Below are 18,886 nucleotides of genomic sequence, written 5' to 3'. Positions count from 1 at the left end.
TTCCTCCTGAAAAATGAAGCTTTCATTAGGATGCATAGGTTTTCATTATTGAAATTCACTTTGCACTTGAAGTTTCAAATTTCAACAGCCTGCCATGTTCTAAAACAGCAGCCTATGTTTATATGCCGACCGCCGACGAGCGAGTCAAGGAAGGCCGCCGCTGCCGCCGCCAAGGACTCTAGCTCGAGGCATCGACAGCTCCGGTGCTCCGACCTTCGGCTATCGGCTCGTCGCCTCCGCCGTCTCGGTCACTCCGTGGATTATTTTGCTCATGTTGACTGATGCCAGGGCCCAGGTCCCAACTCCCAAGTGCAGACTTGCACATGGCCAATCACCTGGTGGGCTAAATTAGCTAGCGGACTTGCACATCTGCAGCATATATCCTCTTTTTTTTACGGGGCAGGGGGGGCAGAGCCCTCTATGGCCAATACGTGGCTCCGTCGTTGACAAACCTGCTGAGGAGATCAACGAAGCTGCGGAATCTGATGTCTACAAGAGTTGTGCCTCCTTCCTGGATGTCGTCGCCGCCGAAAATCGGAGCTGCCGCCGCCCTGTAACAGACCATGGTGGAGGAAGCTGTGGTACTGCGTTTGATCTAGGTGGAATTTTTGCTGAAGAATCAGATTTGGATGAGAAAGAAAATGAGTGATTTGCCGCTGGGGAGAAGAACAGAAGTGAGAACTCGTCGCTGCGACCATGGAGATCGGTGGTGAGAACCGGCAGTTGGGATAAGGTTGATTTTTTTATTGTATTATAGTGGACCCCATATATGGTAACGATGTCAACTCATCCATTATTCATTTGAACTTCTATCCAAATTATATGGTACAATAATTAATTTTTTTGTCATAGTTGCTTTCACTCATTCATCAATCAACAAATAATCTATTACCAGCCTAGAGGCATATAAGTCATTTTACATTCATGATAGAGAATCTATCGACAACTATCAGGATTGCCAAACACCTAGATTTTTCAGACTGCAGATTTATTAGACCGCAGCTTATCAGAAAATTCTGATCAGATTAAAACCGACTCTCAGATAAGCATTCTCAAACAGGGCCAAAGCTAACTTCTGGATGAATCTTCTGACAAGATTTCATCCTACTAGAATAAGAACATGACATGAATCACTTAATCAATTAGTCAGAATATACAAATGGCAAATAATCACCATTACATCTACATAAGAACTTTCATGAACTTTAATCACCATGGGTAGCCAACAGCTAACACTAATATTTTAAAAACCAATCAGGAATGGCTACAGAAACCAAAAGTAACCAGCCAAGTTACAACTGGTCCATCAGGTGGGCACTGGTAGGTGGTAACGCTGTACCCACTAGTGCAGACATCGGTTTGGATTTTTTTCCCAAATAAATGAAACTAGTACACATCCTTATATGTTTCAAGGTCAAGATAAATTTGAAGAATATCAAGATAAAATTGTGACATGACTTGTTCAGTCACCCAAATAGCATCAGTTATACAACCTATTTTATTGGATTAATGTGGCTTGACAAATGATTTTACAGTAATATTTTGGGGCATTTGTCATGCATATGGACTAACATACCTGCTATGCCCAAGGCATGACAAAACTGTATAAAAAAATGCAACCAATTGGCTAAGTCAGCAAATGATGTATATTAGTATCATAGTTTTCCTTTCCATTAATGCAAACACATCTACTGCAACACTTTATATGCAATGCAAAAACTAAGTCATATTCAACGTTCTGCATCCAAATGTTAAAAACCATCAATTATTGGTTCAGTTTTTTCGATGCATTGCGGCAATGTAGCACAAAGACTGAAAGACATATTCGAAAGAATATCTTATTACAAGTATAAACATGCCACCAGAAAAATGTTAGCATACTAGCAAGTCCAATCAACTCACTCATAAGGAATAGATTTGTGAAGAAGTTAGCAGCACGCACCTCCCAAGCGCATAGCCTTGAGCTTGAGAAGACCATTTCCTTGGGGCCCCGACACCGGGAAAGTGCAGGAGACAGAATGCTTCACGTGATTCACAGCAATGGAAGCACTGTACCAGGGACCCCGCACAATCGGCTTACCAATGGCATTGACTATCTGCTGGTTGGCCTTCTCTATTGCCTGGCTGCAGCACGGGCACCAAAGGAAGTGAGCCATAGCAATTCCTCTTGTGGACAAAGGAAACAAAATCCAACAACAGTGAGCACAATAGCACAATACATGAAGAAAATAGCATCACCCAAAGGGCCAAAGGTCGCGACGAGGTTCCGGCGGCGGCTAGAGGGAGGGAGAGAGCAGGGCAGCGGTCGCTAGGGTAAGAGCAGGGCAGTGCGGAAGGCGGCGACGGAGGCGACCACCGCGGCCCTCGCGCTGGGGGTGGGGGCAGCGGCGCGGCTGGGCCGCCGTCGCGACGCTGGCGGCGGCTAGAGGGAGGGAGAGAGCAGGGCAGCGGTCGCTAGGGTAAGAGCAGGAGTGCGGGCGATGGCAGGCCGGCGCGAGGGCGAGTCAGGCGCGGATCGGGACGACGGCGTCGGGCGCGGATCGGGGAGTGGGCGCGGCTGAGTAGTGATAGGCACGTGAAATGACCAACGTACCCTTTTCGATGATAATTAATATTTTATGGAGGCAATGGGAGGCAACGCGGGGCAATTTCAAGTACTGTCTAATGATAAAATAAGTCATAACAAAATAAATAATATCTATATAAAAATTTTAAATAAAATAAACAGTCAAACAAGAAGTCTAAGGGAGGAGATGCCTTGATGAAAGGTACACTGCCACGTGATGCACCCTGCACGCACGGCTTTGGTCACTTCATGGATTTTTTTTAGATTGTGTGGGCCACAAGAGATAGCAAGGTCAATACAACATTGTGTTTGAAACTTTGAATATTCTACCAATAACAACAAAATACTTGTAATTGTATCCACTTGAGACTCGCATCTCTCCAAGATTAGTTAGGATGACTTGTACGTGTATGAATACTACTAGTATATCAATACTACTACTTTTTTTTTCCATTTGTGAAGCTAGAACGCTCATGTTTTCATGTGCAGTCAAAATGCTTCGAGGATAGAGTAGCAAATTAGAAGGTGGACATATTTTAGTTAATTCACTGATTATCTTTTGGACCATGCATGGGGCATGGGGCATGGCAGCAAGGGGACAGCATGTTTTAGCCAGACTATTTAATTAGGTGGTTTAACCGAGATGAGTCCGTGGAGTAAATGACGCCACGTCCGCATGCTAGAGTAACTCAATGCCCCAACCTAGGTGAGATTTGCTTGGAATCATTCGATCAGGTCTCTCTCCTCGACAACATACTAGAGGAATCGTACTATACTCCTATAATTTTTTTGAACCAAGTAGGCAATAAGTACCAACTTGCAATGCTACAGAACATTGATATTTTCAAGCTAGCCAAACTGCAAAAGATGCGCATTTTCTCAGGGATGCGGCAACAACTTGTTTTAGGGCTTCCCCATCGTTGCACCGTGGCTCAGTTTCAATGCCCTAAAAAGTTATCCTCCTTACAGCCTACGGTATGAGTACTATGATGCATGTTCAAATGTTTTGCCCATTTCAGTTAGGGTGTGTATGGATGCCTGGTTCCCACCGACCAGCATTTCCACGTCCGTATAAACTATCAGAGAAGGGTGATTGGATGCCCTGTTCTACTGTGTGCTATGTTGCATCCGCCAGTGCAAATATACGACCGATTCCTCGGGAGCTGGGTAGCTACCACCTATCCTAGAAAATCCATTCTAGCCATGCAAAGAGGCCGAACGCATGCAATACAATCGAGCTTATGCTTTAGGGTTTAGCTACCACCTATATATGGTGCATGGTTAAATGAGCACCACGCACCTACGTGGCTACGTCTCTCTCCATGTCCATAATGCTAAAAGATCGCATGTCCATAATAATGTTAAGATCGATGATGAATACTAGTATAGTATATACAATCCTCTCCCATCCTATACGTAAGACAGCCAACTAGGCCAACTAGTGCACGCAGGTTCGTCGGTTCCAAGAGTGGACTATGTAACAGATCCAGAGAAGCTAGCCAATAGCGAGCCATCCACCATGCACTAGTGTACCGTCTCAAAACTTGCATTGGAATTGGATACGTGTGCATGTGTACACAAGCATGCAGCCTTATACATGCATCCATACTGCGCCATGGTACCTATACAAGGACATGCATGCTTGCCTACCGCTTCCTTCACACACCAACAGATCGATCGAGCGTGCAAGTCACTGATCGAGCTACATACTTGCTTGCTTGCTTCTCATGGCGATGGGAGGACTAGCGGTAGTGGCCATGGTGGCCACTGCCTTGGCCGTGTCGGTGCGCGCCGAGCAGTGCGGCTCGCAGGCCGGTGGCGCGCTCTGCCCCAACTGCCTCTGCTGCAGCAAGTGGGGCTGGTGCGGCTCCACCTCCGACCACTGCAGCAGCGGCTGCCAGAGCCAGTGCAGCGGCAGCAGCGGCGGCAGCACCCCGCCCCCGCCCCCTCCCGCCCCCGCGACCCCGAGCCCCCCGAGCACCAGCGGCGGAGGCAGCGGCAGCGTGGCGTCCATCATCTCCGAGTCCCTGTTCAACCAGATGCTGCTGCACCGCAACGACGCGGCGTGCCCGGCCGGCGGCTTCTACACCTACTCCGCCTTCATCGCGGCGGCGAACGTGTTCTCGGGCTTCGGCACCACGGGGAGCGCCGACACCCGGAAGCGCGAGCTGGCGGCGTTCCTGGCGCAGACGTCGCACGAGACGACGGGCGGGTGGGCGACGGCGCCCGACGGGCCCTACGCCTGGGGCTACTGCTTCAAGGAGGAGCAGGGCGCCTCGTCGGGGCCGGACTACTGCCAGCCCAGCACCCAGTGGCCGTGCGCCGCCGGGAAGAAGTACTACGGCCGCGGGCCCATCCAGATCTCCTACAACTACAACTACGGCCCCGCGGGACAGGCCATCGGCGCCGGGATCCTCGCCAACCCGGACCTGGTAGCGTCCAACCCCACCGTGTCCTTTGAGACCGCCGTCTGGTTCTGGATGACGCCGCAGTCACCCAAGCCGTCGTGCCACGCCGTCATGACGGGGCAGTGGAGGCCATCCGGAGCTGACACCGCTGCCGCCAGGCTGCCGGGGTATGGCGTCGTCACCAACATCATCAACGGTGGCCTCGAGTGCGGTCAGGGCGCCGATAGCCGCGCCGCGGACCGGATCGGGTTCTACAAGCGCTACTGCGACTTGCTTGGGGTTAGCTACGGCGACAACTTGGACTGCGCCAACCAGAGGCCCTTCAACAGTTAACTGAACAATCAGCATGCAGTCTTAACTATATACAGTGACCATATATATGAATTACCAACACAATAAGAACTGAGTTACATACTACACATATCTGCGACAAGGCAGAGCGATCAATGAATAAACAAAATGGTTACTGATGATTGATTTCGTGTTGGCACATGCATGCATTGTCAGTACTAGTAATTGACAAATTTACAAACGCTAGATAGGATGGAATGAAGGTTCATAGTATGGTTCGTTTGGCCCCGCTCCGAGCATCTCCGGCTCTACGCACATGCGCACTACGCAGCACTGTAGCATAGTGTAGCGTGGAGCAAAGCGGCTCCGGCTCCGGTAAAATATTACTGAGAAAATGGAAGAGTCGAAGGAGGCAGTGTTTTGGCGCTCCGGCGCCTCTGCTACAGCACTGCCACAGTGATGAAACTAGTCTTCTCCAAACAGGCCCTATGTGTGTGTATATGTATGTGTCGGTTGACAAAAGCTAAGCCTTGATGCAACAACGCTATATATGGGCCTCGGTGCGCACGTATTCGAAATCTTTATATATGCACTTCTCCTATATGCTAGGTGTCAGTTTTTTTTTTGTTGTTGTTCACGCAATATGCAATTTTGTCATTGTTTGGATAAGATAAAATTGTTCTTTGTCTCTTGTGATTTATTCTTTTGATTATACTAGTTGTCTCTTGTGAGTTGTTGCATGAAAATTCTCAAAAATTATAGACACCTGAAGTATAGCAACTCCCTTATATATATATATATGTAAATCTGCATAAAATTTGCAACAAGCTAGCAGGATCGAAGCAACTAATAATGAAAGCGCGATAGTGGCAATAGTGCACAATGTAAGTTTGATACTAAGGCCATTCTCAATGCAGTGCTTCGTAGCATTGTTTTCAAAAACGTAGACTTCAATAAAATATAGATGAAACAATCACTCTTAATTATAATTTCATTCTTTGTTTCATAAACTTTAATTCTATAACTCATCTAGAGTGGAAAACCGAGACAAGAAGTTTCGTCACCATGAAACTCACGTCTTCGTCTCTCTTCTTAATGAAAAATATTGCCACGTTATCAAAAATGATTATGTGGCAACCTATTAAATGCAGATGTGTCGATAAAAGATGCTTGGCAGTCCACCAAGGGGCATTCCGCAATGATAGATTTGTCGGTGGGGGTGCGCGTAATCAGGAACCAGATGGTGACACAAGGCACAGAGACAACGATTTAGACATGTTCGGGCCGTCTGATCGACGTAATACCCTACGTCCCGTGTCTTTGGTGTATTGTATTGATCTGGACGACCAAGTAGCTTGATATAGCATATCCGCTAGGGGACCCCTACCTCTTCTTATATACTCTGGAGGAGGTAGGGTTACAAGGTAAGTATCATATTTGGTACTATACAATGTCTTGTGGTGCACGCCGAGCAGCGCCGTGCACGCCTTGATCTTGTGGACCGGGCTACCTCCGATGGTGCGGCCCATGTCTTGGGGGCCATACCCCCACAGCTAGTCCCCGAGCCTGACAGTAGGTGACGCAGTCACGTGGTGCCAGGGCCATAAAGTAGAAGACTAGCTGTGGGGGTATTAACCCCTATACCCTTACGGCTAAGCTTGGGCTGGCCCGGATCGATGGGTTCAGTCCACCCGAAAGGCGACGTGCGGCCCAGTTAACCTGATCGGAGTCCCGCACAAGGAATCAAGACGGATTTGGCGACCAAGCAGGATCCTGGTCGGTTAGAATAGGAATCCTTATCCGGCCACATATGGCAATTGTAACTGACTAGGATTAGTTTCCAGATCTGTAACCCTGCCCCCCGGACTATATAAGGCGGGCAGGGGACCCCTCTAAAAAACATCTCTCATTGACATACAGCAATACAAATCAGACGCAGGACGTAGGTATTACGCCTTCTTGGCGGCCGAACCTGGATAAAACCTCGTGTTTGTCTTGCGTCACTGTCTTGTTTGGGGCTTGCGCATCTGTCTGCCGATAATCTACTACCTTGGGCATACCCCTAGGTAGACTGCCGACCATATTTCGTCGACAGTGGCGCGCCAGGTAGGGGGTGTGCGTACTGCTCTCCAAGCAAACAAGATGGTCATCATCTCCGGCTCCATGGCTACGCCCAACGGCCTCACGTTCACCGTCGGCCAGATCACTTGGACCACCGGCCCTGGCGTCTCCATCGCCATGACCGCGGAGGAGGCGTGGATTCAACCCGCGCCGACGACTACTTCACCTGCATCGGCTACGGCTCCGACCATGGTGAACACGGCTCCGACCACGGTGAACACGGCTCTGACCACGGTGAACACGGCTCCGACCACGACGAACACGGCTCCGACCACGATGGATCTGGCTCCGACCACGGTACATCTGGCTCCGACCACGCCCACGGCCACACCGACAACCCGTCATCCGCTTCCCCGCTATAGAGGAAAGCAGATCGACGACACCAACCTGCACGACTCCATCGATCGGGTCGGCATCAAACTCGCTGAAACCCTAGCTCTGGTAAGTACGATTCAAAGCCAACCTAATGAGCAGGTAACAGCTCCCCACAACAGATCTATCCGACCAGCTCGGGCCAGTCGTCCTGCATGGCTTGGAACAGATCTTGTGGTCGTATCTACTCCTGAGGGGCGCTCCGCTCGTCGCCAGCCAGCCTTCGCGACGGGTCTCCGACTCTGTGAGTACGAAGTCCCGACGAAGAACCACCAAGTCCAGCCCTACGGCCTGCGAAACGCTGACTCCAGCTACGCGTACAACCTACGACGCCGCTCGGACCGATGTCCTATCCACCGATCTCGGCCAAAGCCATGCAACATCATAAACATGGTCCGGATTGAAGATTATCAAGAAGGATCCGTCCACACAGTCCGAGAGGGTGACTCCAGCTCCTCATCCGGCGTCGCATCCAACGCATCTGTCCACACCAAGCTTCAGCGTCACGAAGATGAAGGCGTCAAATACGATCTGGATCTACCAGACCACGCCCCGGGTTTCCCCCAATTTCCGTCTTTCCCGCCAAGACGAGGGGATTTGATCCATGTTGTCAGCAACGACGAGCCGCCAGCAGTTGGCGAAACAGAACAAGAAAAGACTGCACGCGAAGCACGCAATATTGACCGGTTTAATCGCTGGCAAATCGAAGCTGAAGCTGACTAGGAGGCACGACGCATAAGGCTCTGACCTCGTGACCTCAACAATGCTTTCGACAGGGTGGGGGACAAACAGGTCTTCAAGACCCCAAGCGCCAACGTAGCCGTCGCCATGGCGACAATGCAGCGGTTGCCCAACACTCCCGAGACCCAAGCAGTCCGTGATGACATACAAGCTTATTTGACAGCTGCTATGGCTCAAACTGCAGAGATGAATCAAGCCCGGGCTCCATCCGTTTCTGTCGAATCAAGCCACAGCCGCCAATACTCGAGTCGCTCACAGCCACTCAACCAACGTGGCTCGCGCAATAACGACCCATCAGACAACCGTCAAGGCGGAAACGGTGGTCATGATGATGGTCGGGACGACAACCGCCGTCGGGAGGATAACCGCCACGACGTTCGAGGCGACAACCGCCGAGATAACCGCGACAATCACCGTGATAACCACGGTCGCAGGGCTAATCCAGATGGCAATCGAGATCGCCGCGACGGCAATAACGATCTCCGCCATTACCTCGGCGGATGTGATCTGCGTGCTTGCATCAACCAGAGAGCCGACGATCGTGCATCCCATGAAAGCTATCGCCGTATGGAGTATGACACCGCCCACGGTCCGCCGGGTCTGAAGCAGTTCACTCCACACCTTCGCCAAGTCATATGGCCCAAGAATTTCAAACTCGAGAAACTTCAGAAGTACGATGGCAAGGAAAACCCTGAACTATGGGTCATGCTCTACGAAACTGCGTGCCGCTCAGCCATGGCCGACGAGCACGTCATGTCTAACTACTTCCCAGTCATTGTTGGTCATGCAGGTCACCAATGGCTGGTTAGCTTGCCAGCGAACTATTTTGACTCTTGGCAGGAGCTCAGGCAGGCCTTCATCGACAATTTCATCGCTACTTGTGAACAACCCGACAACAAGTACGATCTGCAGCGGATCCGAGATCGGAAGGATGAACCACTACGCGAGTACGTTCGGCGTTTCTCGGAGATGCGCATCAAGGTCCCATCAATCTCCTGACAACGAAGCAATCGAGGCTTTCGTCACCGGCCTCCGCTTCCACGACGCCCTAAGAGACAAGCTCCTCCGGAAGAGACCCGAATCAGTCACAGCGCTTTTGGCCACCGCTAAGAAATACGCGGACGCTGACGACTGCTAAAAAGATAATCGTTGAAGAAGCAGCAAGGGTTCCACGCTCCGACCACCCTCCACACCGCGACGATTACCGCAGCAATCGTGGTCGGAACGACAATTTTGACCACCGCAACCAGCGCAACGACTCCCGTGACCACCGTGATCAACGTAATCGGCGGCGCAACCGCCGTGACGATTACAGAAGCAAGCGCGCTCGGGAAGACGACGGCGAGGTCAATACCGTGAAAAAGGGCAGCGGACGTCGAAACTACGAGGACGACTATGCCAAAGCATTGAAGGGACCCTGTCAGGTCCATCCCAAGTCGAACCACACCATGGAGAATTGCCGCGTCCTCAAGACTATCTACACGCGTCAACAGGCTCCGGATACGTCCAACAAGCCTAACGACGCGGGGGAACAGCGCAACGAGGACAACGACGATGACGATACAGATCCTCGTCATAAATACGTCAAGCCGACTGATCGCGTGCACACCATCATCGGCGGCAAGGTGTCCATTGAGACCAAACGAGAACGCAAGCTGCTCGCTCGCGCTTGCTTGAACGTGGCAAAGACCGACAACCTTCTCACCGATCCGCGGCTTCCTCCGTGGTCTCACCGTGAAATCTGCTTCAGCAGGAAGGACCAATGGGCCGCCATACCCGAGCCAGGGCGTTTTCCCCTGGTCCTCGATCCTTGTATCAACAAGGTTCAATTCGATAGGGTACTGATCGACGGCGGCAGCTCCATTGATATACTGTTCAAGAACAGCCTGCCCGCTCTGAAAATAGCCCAGGCGGACCTGAAGCCGTACGAGGCACAGTTCTGGGGCGTTCTCCCCGGACTAGAGCTCCACACCTCTCGGGCAGATCACGCTACCTGTGCAGTTTGGGACTCCGGACCACTTCCGCACCGACTACGTCAACTTCGTGGTCGCTGATTTCGATGGCACCTACCATGCTATTCTTGGTCGACCAGTCGCTCACCAAGTTCATGGCCATACCTCATTATAGGTATCTGGTGCTCAAGATGCCTACTGAGAAAGGAGTTTTAACCCTCAGGGGCAACGTATACGCAGCTTATACCTGCGAGGACGACAGCTTCAAAATAGCAGAGGCCCACGACCTCTCTATTCGCATGGCCGAGACCATGCTCGACGCTAAGAAGACCCCGGCCGACCACTTGGAGATCCCAGAGCTCAAGGCTCCAGCGCAAGAACATCAGATTCCAAGGAGCACAAGACGATCCAGCTGGTCGAGGGCGATCCCAGCAAAACGGCCCTCATCGGGGCCGACCTGGATCCCGAAATAGGAAGACGCGCTCGTCAGGTTCTTGAGGGGCAACGTGGATGTGTTTGCATGGAAACCTTCCGACATGCCCGGTGTACCTCGGGACTTGATTGAGCACTCCTTAAATGTCAACAGCAAAGCCAAACCAATCAAGCAGAAGCTACGACGGTTCGCTCGCGACAAAAAGGAGGCGATTAGGGTAGAAGTTACACGGCTTTTGGCAGCCGGATTTATCAAAGAAGTGTATCATCCGGAATGGTTAGCCAACCCGGTTCTTGTACGCAAAAAGAATAATGAATGGAGAATGTGCGTTGATTACACTGATCTCAACAAACACTGCCCTAAGGACCCCTTTGGCTTACCTCGCATAGACGAGGTCGTAGATTCAACCGCCGGTTGCGAGCTGCTTTCCTTTCTCGATTGCTACTCTGGTTATCACCAGATCGCTCTCAAAAAGGACGACCAGATCAAGACATCTTTCATCACGCCTTTTGGCGCCTACTGCTACACGACTATGTCGTTCGGGCTCAAAAACGCCGGTGCTACCTACCAACGCGCTATACAGGCCTGCCTCAACGACGAGATAAAAGACGGCCTCGTCGAGGCTTACAGTCGACGATGTAGTTGTCAAAACCAAGGAAGCACATACCCTTGTTGACAATCTGGAACGCACCTTCGCAGCCCTTAATACGTTCCAATGGAAATTAAACCCAAAGAAGTGCATCTTTGGTGTCCCTTCTGGCATATTGCTCGGCAACGTCGTCAGTTACGACGGCATACGCCCTAACCCGGAGAAAGTCAAAGCTGTCTTAGACATGAAGCCCCCAAAAAAGGTGAAGGATGTCCAGAAGCTTACCGGCTGCATGGCTGCTCTAAGCCGTTTCATATCAAGATTAGGAGAAAAAGGACTACCATTCTTCAAACTGCTCAAAGCGTCCGAGAAGTTTGAGTGGTCGGAGGAAGCAGACGCTGCCTTCACGCAGCTGAAGCAATACCTCACGTCACCTCCGGTACTTACTGCTCCCAGAGAAGACGAAACTCTCCTACTTTACATTGCGGCAACCGATCGGGTGGTTTCCACTACACTGGTGGTCGAGCGCGACGAGCCGGGCCACGCCTATAAGGTACAGCGGCCAATTTACTTCATTAGTGAGGTACTCAACGAATCCAAGATCAGGTACCCACAGATTCAGAAACTGCTCTATGCCATACTGATAACATCCCGAAAGTTGAGACATTACTTCGACGGATATCGTGTGGTAGTCATGACCGAGTATCCTTTGGGGGACATCATTCGCAATAAGGATGCGAACGGGCGCATCGTCAAATGGGCAATGGAGCTATGCCCCCTTTCCTTGGAATTTGCAAGCCAGTACTACAATCAAGTCTCAGGCACTCGTCGATTTCATCGTCGAGTGGACAGACTTAAGCACGCCTGCCTCTCCGGGATCCGACGAATATTGGACGATGTACTTCGACGGTTCTCTCAACATTGACGGTGCGGGAGCAGGAGTTCTTTTCGTGTCACCATCCAAGGAGCAGCTCTGGTACAGTCCTCAGGATTTATTTCCCAGCATCTAATAATGCCGCCGAATATGAAGCATGCCTGCATGGTCTACGCATTGCGATTGAGCTTGGAGTTAAACAGTCTCTATGTCTACGGAGATTCGGCTCTGGTCATCAACCAACTCAACAAGGACTGGGACACGACCAGTGAAAAGATGGACGCATATTGCAAATCGATAAGAAAGCTGGAAGGCAGGTTCTATGGCATCGAGTACATACACGTGGTCCGGGACAAGAATCAAGCAGCAGATGCGTTGTCAAAGTTAGGATCATCCCGAGCCAAAATCCCACATGGCGTATTCGTCCAAGACCTGCTCACGCCTTCCATTGAAGACGAAGATTCAACGACCAACAAAGTTTCAGACCAGCAATTAGTGGCTACGGTTCCGGCGCCGAGCACAACCTGAGCCGCTTCCGACCACTCATGAGCCGGACTGGAGAACGCCTTTCATCAAGTACTTGACAGATGGTAGCGGTTATACCGATCGAACAGGAAAATGAGCGCCTGATGCGTCGTAGTAAGCAGTATCTGCTCGTCGATGGCAATTTATGGCGCAAAAACGCTAAGGAGGAAATCTTGATGAAGTGTATAACCCTAGGAGGAAGGCGAGCATCTCCTAGACCAAATCCACTCTGGCTCCTGCGGCAACCACGCGGCCTCAAGAACACTGGTCGGTAAGGCTTTCCGAGCAGGGTTCTATTGGCCGTCAGCAGTGGCCGACGCAGAGAAGCTAGTCCGCCGCTGTGAGGGTTGTCAGTTCTTCTCCAAGAGAATCCATGTACCAGCACATGAGATCCAGACGATTCTAGCCTCTTGGCCCTTCGCCTGCTGGGGACTGGACATGGTCGGGCCTTTCAAACCAGCTCCTGGGAAATTTACATGCGTCTTCGTGCTAATTGATAAATTTTCTAAGTGGATAGAATACATGCCTCTGGTACAGGCATCTTCAGAGAAAGCTGTCACATTCCTCGACCAGGTCATCCACCGTTTCGGCGTGCCCAACAGCATCATTACTGATTTGGGTACTCAGTTCACCGGGAACGCTTTTTGGGACTTCTGCGATGAAAGGAGCATAGTTGTAAAATACGTCTCGGTGGCGCACCCTAGAGCTAATGGACAAGTCGAGCGGGCAAATGGCATGATTTTGGACGCATTGAAGAAGAGGATGTACAGAGAAAACGATAAAGCTCCTGGCAGATGGCTCAAGGAGCTACCAGCCGTGGTCTGGGGCCTCCGAACTCAGCCCAGTCGTAACACCTGGCGTCTCACCATACTTTATGGTTTACGGCGCTGAGGCAGTCCTCCCACCAGATATAGCTTTCAGATCAGCACGGGTAGAGAACTTCGACGAGGGCAAGGTCAAGGAAGTACGGGAGCTAGAAATCAACAGCGCAGAGGAGAAAAGGCTCGATTCTTGCGTGCGCACGGCCAAGTACCTTGCTGTTTTGCGCAGGTACTACAACAAGAACGTTAAAGAGCGTTTCTTCGTGGTCGGGGACTTAGTACTGAAGTGGAAGACGAACCAGGCCGGCGTCCACAAACTCGCAACCCCATGGGAGGGACCCTTCATGATCAAGGAAGTCACACGTCCAACGTCTTACAGGTTAGCTCACCTGGACGGCACGGACGTACCAAACTCGTGGCACATCGACAAGCTTAGACGATTCTATGCTTAACTACTGAGATATGTACTCTACTTACATTTTCGATTTACTTTAATAAAGCAATTATGATTTCTTCCGACCACTCTAATGTGTCACTATGAATTTTATGGATATTCTGACTTAGCCAGTACAAGCCGACCACCACTCTTTCTACTGGTTTTCGGAGCAGGTCCTGTCTCCGGTTCTTCCCAACACGTGCACGGGATCCGCTCTCTACGTTGCAGGGTGATCGGCAGGTCCCCCCTGGTTTGACTTGTCCGTGTCCACGTGTGCACAGGTCATGTTACCTCACACTCCGACCACATGCCAACCAGGGCCGCACAAACCCCTCGGGATGATGTGTCGAGCAAAACGGTACAACTAAACCGAACGTTAACACGTTCCCACTTAGTTACACCAACAAAAAATTTCAAGCTTAAACACGTTTTGTATAAAGCAAACAAGCTTGTATTGATATACAGTTATGTTATTACAAGCTTGCCTAAAGAGGCTCAAGTTTACAATAACACAACTATGTCCTCCTTCTACAGCTCTAAGCCTACTACATTGGCTGGTCGGGGCGCATGGCATTTACTGCTCGCCGCCTCTGATACCCTACTCGAGTCTCAGGGACTCTAGAGCTAGTCAAGCTGAAGGGGATGGCCCCGCCGGTGCCTGGCTGGTCGAGACCGCAGGCTTCGTTGGTTGGCTTGCAGCTGGTGGCATTTCCAGTTGGCTTGTCGATGGCATACCCTGCACAGGTGCTGTCCCACCTCCGCACAGGTTAATATCGCCAATTATCTTTGACGACAAGTCTAGCTGGGCCGTCCGAAGCTCTTCGGCCTTGTCTGGGTCTATCTCCTTCGGGTACCCAGCCTCCAAGCATTTGAGATCGATCAGGGGGTAGTGAGCACGCACCATGCTTAGCACATGAGCACCCGTGTATTCACCCGCCTCCTTCACGAAGTCTTGGAACCATCCCCATGCTTGCTTGCATCTCTCGACCAGTCCGAGCTGAGGCGTCCTTAGCTCTTCCTCTGTGAGCGCTGGGTCGATAAGGTCGAGGACGGGCACAATGCCTAGTTGCCATTTCTTGGCACCAGATTGCTCCACGTGTCCCGCTCCTCGGTGGCCTTAAGGCATTGTGCTTTCCAGTCGTCACGCTCCTTGATCATGGCCTCAAGGTGCCTCTTGGCATTGACTTTCAAAACTGAAAACAGTACAAGACATCAAACGTGATGACACGACAAGGCAATGTGGGCAATTGAATGAGAAAGGTGGTCTGGAGTGCTTACTTTTCAGGTCGTCCTTCATTCTGTTAGTGTGGTCTTGGAGTTCCGACTGGCGGCGTGCCAGTTTCTCGTTGTCCTCCTTCAGGCGACCACATTCTGCAAGCGCACGGCTGTTCTCCCCCTGGAGGCGGGTCACTTCAGCTTCTAAACCTACATTACAGCTATTACTGTCAAGAACAAAATAACACAAGTCCCGCACTTGTTATGATACGGTGAACACTTACCTGTTTTCTCCTGTTCTTTGTTTTTGAGCTGGCCGACCATGGTTTTGGTTCTGTGCTTCTCGGACTGTCCTCTCCTGGTCGGCGGCTTCAAGTTGGTGCCGTAGGCGTTCCACTTCAGCCGTCAGCTCCTTATTGGTCAGTCGTGATTCCTTCTATCTGGTCGAAGCACCTTTTTCGATATCTGGCTAGTTTTCATCAAGTCCTGCATTCAGACAAGCTACGTCAGACAGTTCGACTACACAACAGGGTCAAAGGACTCAAGCCAAATATACCTGGACTTCCGTCACCAGACGCTTGGCCGCCCGTTCGACTCTTAAGGTCTCTTCGACCTCTGGGATTTCCTCGTGCATGACCCATTCGTCGTTCCGATAGCGCGACACATATATATGTTGTCGCCTATCTTGGGGACGGCCCAGGACTTCTTCCACTTCTTCCTCTTCAGCCTCCTGTTCGGGAGGCGGCACTGGTCTGGAGTTCTCAGACTCCACGACCATCCACGGCTTTCCCACGAGCCGTCGCGTCGGCAACCATGTTCCGGGCAACTTCTGGCTGCTGCCCCTCGGCTAGATCCAGCTCCCTTAGCGCCGTGGTATCCGCCTCATCAGGGTTCGTGCTTGGAGCACTTGTATTCTGCTCGGGGACTGGCGTCTGGTCGTCCGCCTGCTGAGGTCCAGGCGGAGTCCCTGCCATGGGCTCCTCCTACGGCTGGTTGCTGAGCAGTTTGTCCCGCCGTTGTTGGTAAGGACGTTCCTGCACCCAGCTAGCTGGTCGGGGCTTTCGGTGGACGTCCGATCTAATACATTCAGAGACAAATTCAGGAAATAATAGCATCCAATGCAAAATGCGAAGCCTACATCAAAAGTATAGATACTTACAGTCTTGACTTGCGGAAGGATGTGGTGAAGGAATGTCTCCTCGACCGTCCCTGCTCCGCTTGCTCGGCAGTTTCTACCGAGACTTGTTCAATCTCCGGTACGAGCGTCGGAGTATGATGCGGCATGTTCCCTTCGTCTGTGCTCTGTGTTGCAGTGGTCGGTGCTGTGACCACTGCTGGCACAGAGGAGCCACCCTGCTCCGACGGTCCCACCTGCCTTCTCCTCTTTTGGGGGACGAGCCGGAAGATGTCTGCATCCTCTGCTTCGTCGTCCGACAGGGGGAAGATGGCTTGACGTCATTTGCTGGCAGCCGGACGCTTGCCAACGGCTCTGGTCGAGGCGTCCTCTACGGTCTCGAGAACCGCCCAGTGAACGTCGTCGGTCCTGGCGCTGGTCTGGGCAGCTGGGCCGGTAGCTTGCGGCCATTCTACATCGGGGGGAGGCGACACGAACACTTCTGCTCGGTCACGGCCATTACACTGAGACACAAAATGAAGGAAAAGACAGTTATTTTCTTGATACAACATGACTCTACAGTTAAAAGGAGGCGTCATTTACCTTTGGGGGAGGACGAGCCAGCTTGAAGGCGTGCTCGATGGCGTTCAGTGCAACATAATTGGGATCGGCCAGGTTGAACAGCTCTCCAATCCTGGCCTTGATCTCCATCTTGTCGAGCGGCTCCTTCCTAGTCCTCGTTGGATCAGCGCCTCCTTGGTACTCGAAGCCAGGATGAATCCTTTTCTGGCAGGGTTGAATTCTTCGGCTGATGAAGTTACCGACCACGCTCGGGCCATCAAGCCTTCCCCACGGGATCATGCCGAGCAGTTCAGGCGATCTGCTCCTAGTTTTCGGGCTTCTCCGACCAGCTACTTTTCTTCTCGGGAATCAGCCCCACATCGCACAGAGTGATGGTGTTCGGCTCTTCACGGATGTAGAACCATTTCTTGTACCACTCGTCCAATGAGGTGTTCCAGGGGCAGTGCAGGTACTTGAGCCTTCATGCCATCACGTAGGTTCAGGTAGACGCCTCCGGCGATCTTCGAGCCACCGCTTCCTTTCTTCCGAAGACAGAACAGGTGGCGAAAGAGGTCGAAATGGGGCTGGAAGCCACCATAAGCCTCGCAGAGATGGATGAAGGTAGAGACAAGAAGAATCGAGTTGGGATGCAGATTGCAAATCCCAATCTCGTAGTACAAGCAGAGACCCTGAAGGAAAGGGTGCACTGGAATCCCAAAACCCCGTTTGAAGAAGTCTTCAAAGACCACAATCTCACCTGGTTGTGGATTGGGGAAGCTTTCTCCTTCCGGCGTACGCCATCCCGCAAGTGCCTTGTTGTGGAGCACTCCCATGGCGACGAGGTCCTCGATGGTCTACTCGTTGCTCCACGACTTCCACCATTCCTTCGCCATGACCCCGCCTTTCTTCTGGGCGTCTCTCTTCGCCATTAGTTCGTCCTTACTAAGTGGGTGGATGCAGGAGACCGGGGGGATTGGCGATGATTTTTGGGGGAATAGGGTTTCGGCAGGAGGAAGAAGAAGGTTGTGGCGGCGGATGGCAATGGGGAACGGTGTGAGTAACTTACCAGATCTACATTATATAAAACAAAGAGCACCGTTGTTTCGTCCGCCCGAGAATATTGGGAGTCGTGCGCACGCGCCGCAGACGGTTGTTCACACAACCTCGAAATCTGCGCCAATAAACGCGCTCCTTCGTTAACAGTGTACGCGCCTCTTCGTTGATGGTGTAAGAGGGCCCACACTGACACACCTCAATACAGGTGTCAACCGACTGTTTGCAAAAAAAAAGAGACAGAATGACGTACTACACCTATTTACTTTTTTGACCTAGACGTGTCAGACTGGACTTGGCAAAGAATAGAAAAATAAGTACACCAAATAATAGTACAAGCAGCACAAGTGATCGTGGATTTGCCCAGACCACTACTGTGCTTGGATACTTCCCAGACCACTTTTGTGCTCGGGGACTGCTCCGACCACGGTCGTGCCCGGGAACTACTATGACCACCGCCGTGCTCGGGGACTCTCCCGACCACTTCTTATAGTTTTGCTCTCCTCAGCTACATGTGATTTGTACTCACATACAGTTGAGAGACATTTATTTAGACCTTGCTACAAGGCTTATACTTCGCCTTCCAGCAAGCTCGGGGACTAAGTGGGCACACTTCACCTTGCGGTGAATGTGTTTGTTTAAATCGACCCCTGTGCTCTGAATTATTATAAGGATTATTAATATGCTCGGGGACTGCCCCGACCACTGCTTGAATAATGGTTCTCCTTGGCTGCATGTGATTTATACTCACATACAGTTAAGAGACATTTCTTTAGACCTTGCTACAAGGCTCATACCTCGCCTTCCAGCAAGC

At 51.3% G+C, this 18,886-nt stretch overlaps 1 protein-coding gene across 1 annotated transcript; it reads left to right on the top strand.

Annotated features, from left to right (window-relative positions):
- Positions 1-4,299: 4,299 nt before the first annotated feature.
- Positions 4,300-5,307, top strand: LOC136520722 (chitinase 1-like). The gene has a single exon (XM_066514369.1). It carries the CDS (start codon positions 4,300-4,302, stop codon positions 5,305-5,307), a length of 1,008 nt encoding a protein of 335 aa, XP_066370466.1.
- The last annotated feature ends 13,579 nt before the right edge of the window (positions 5,308-18,886 follow it).

Source organism: Miscanthus floridulus, chromosome 18 (genome assembly GCF_019320115.1).
Source record: "Miscanthus floridulus cultivar M001 chromosome 18, ASM1932011v1, whole genome shotgun sequence".
In the NCBI taxonomy this organism is placed as follows: Eukaryota; Viridiplantae; Streptophyta; class Magnoliopsida; order Poales; family Poaceae; genus Miscanthus; species Miscanthus floridulus.
This window is presented reverse-complemented; position numbering and strand designations above follow the sequence as displayed.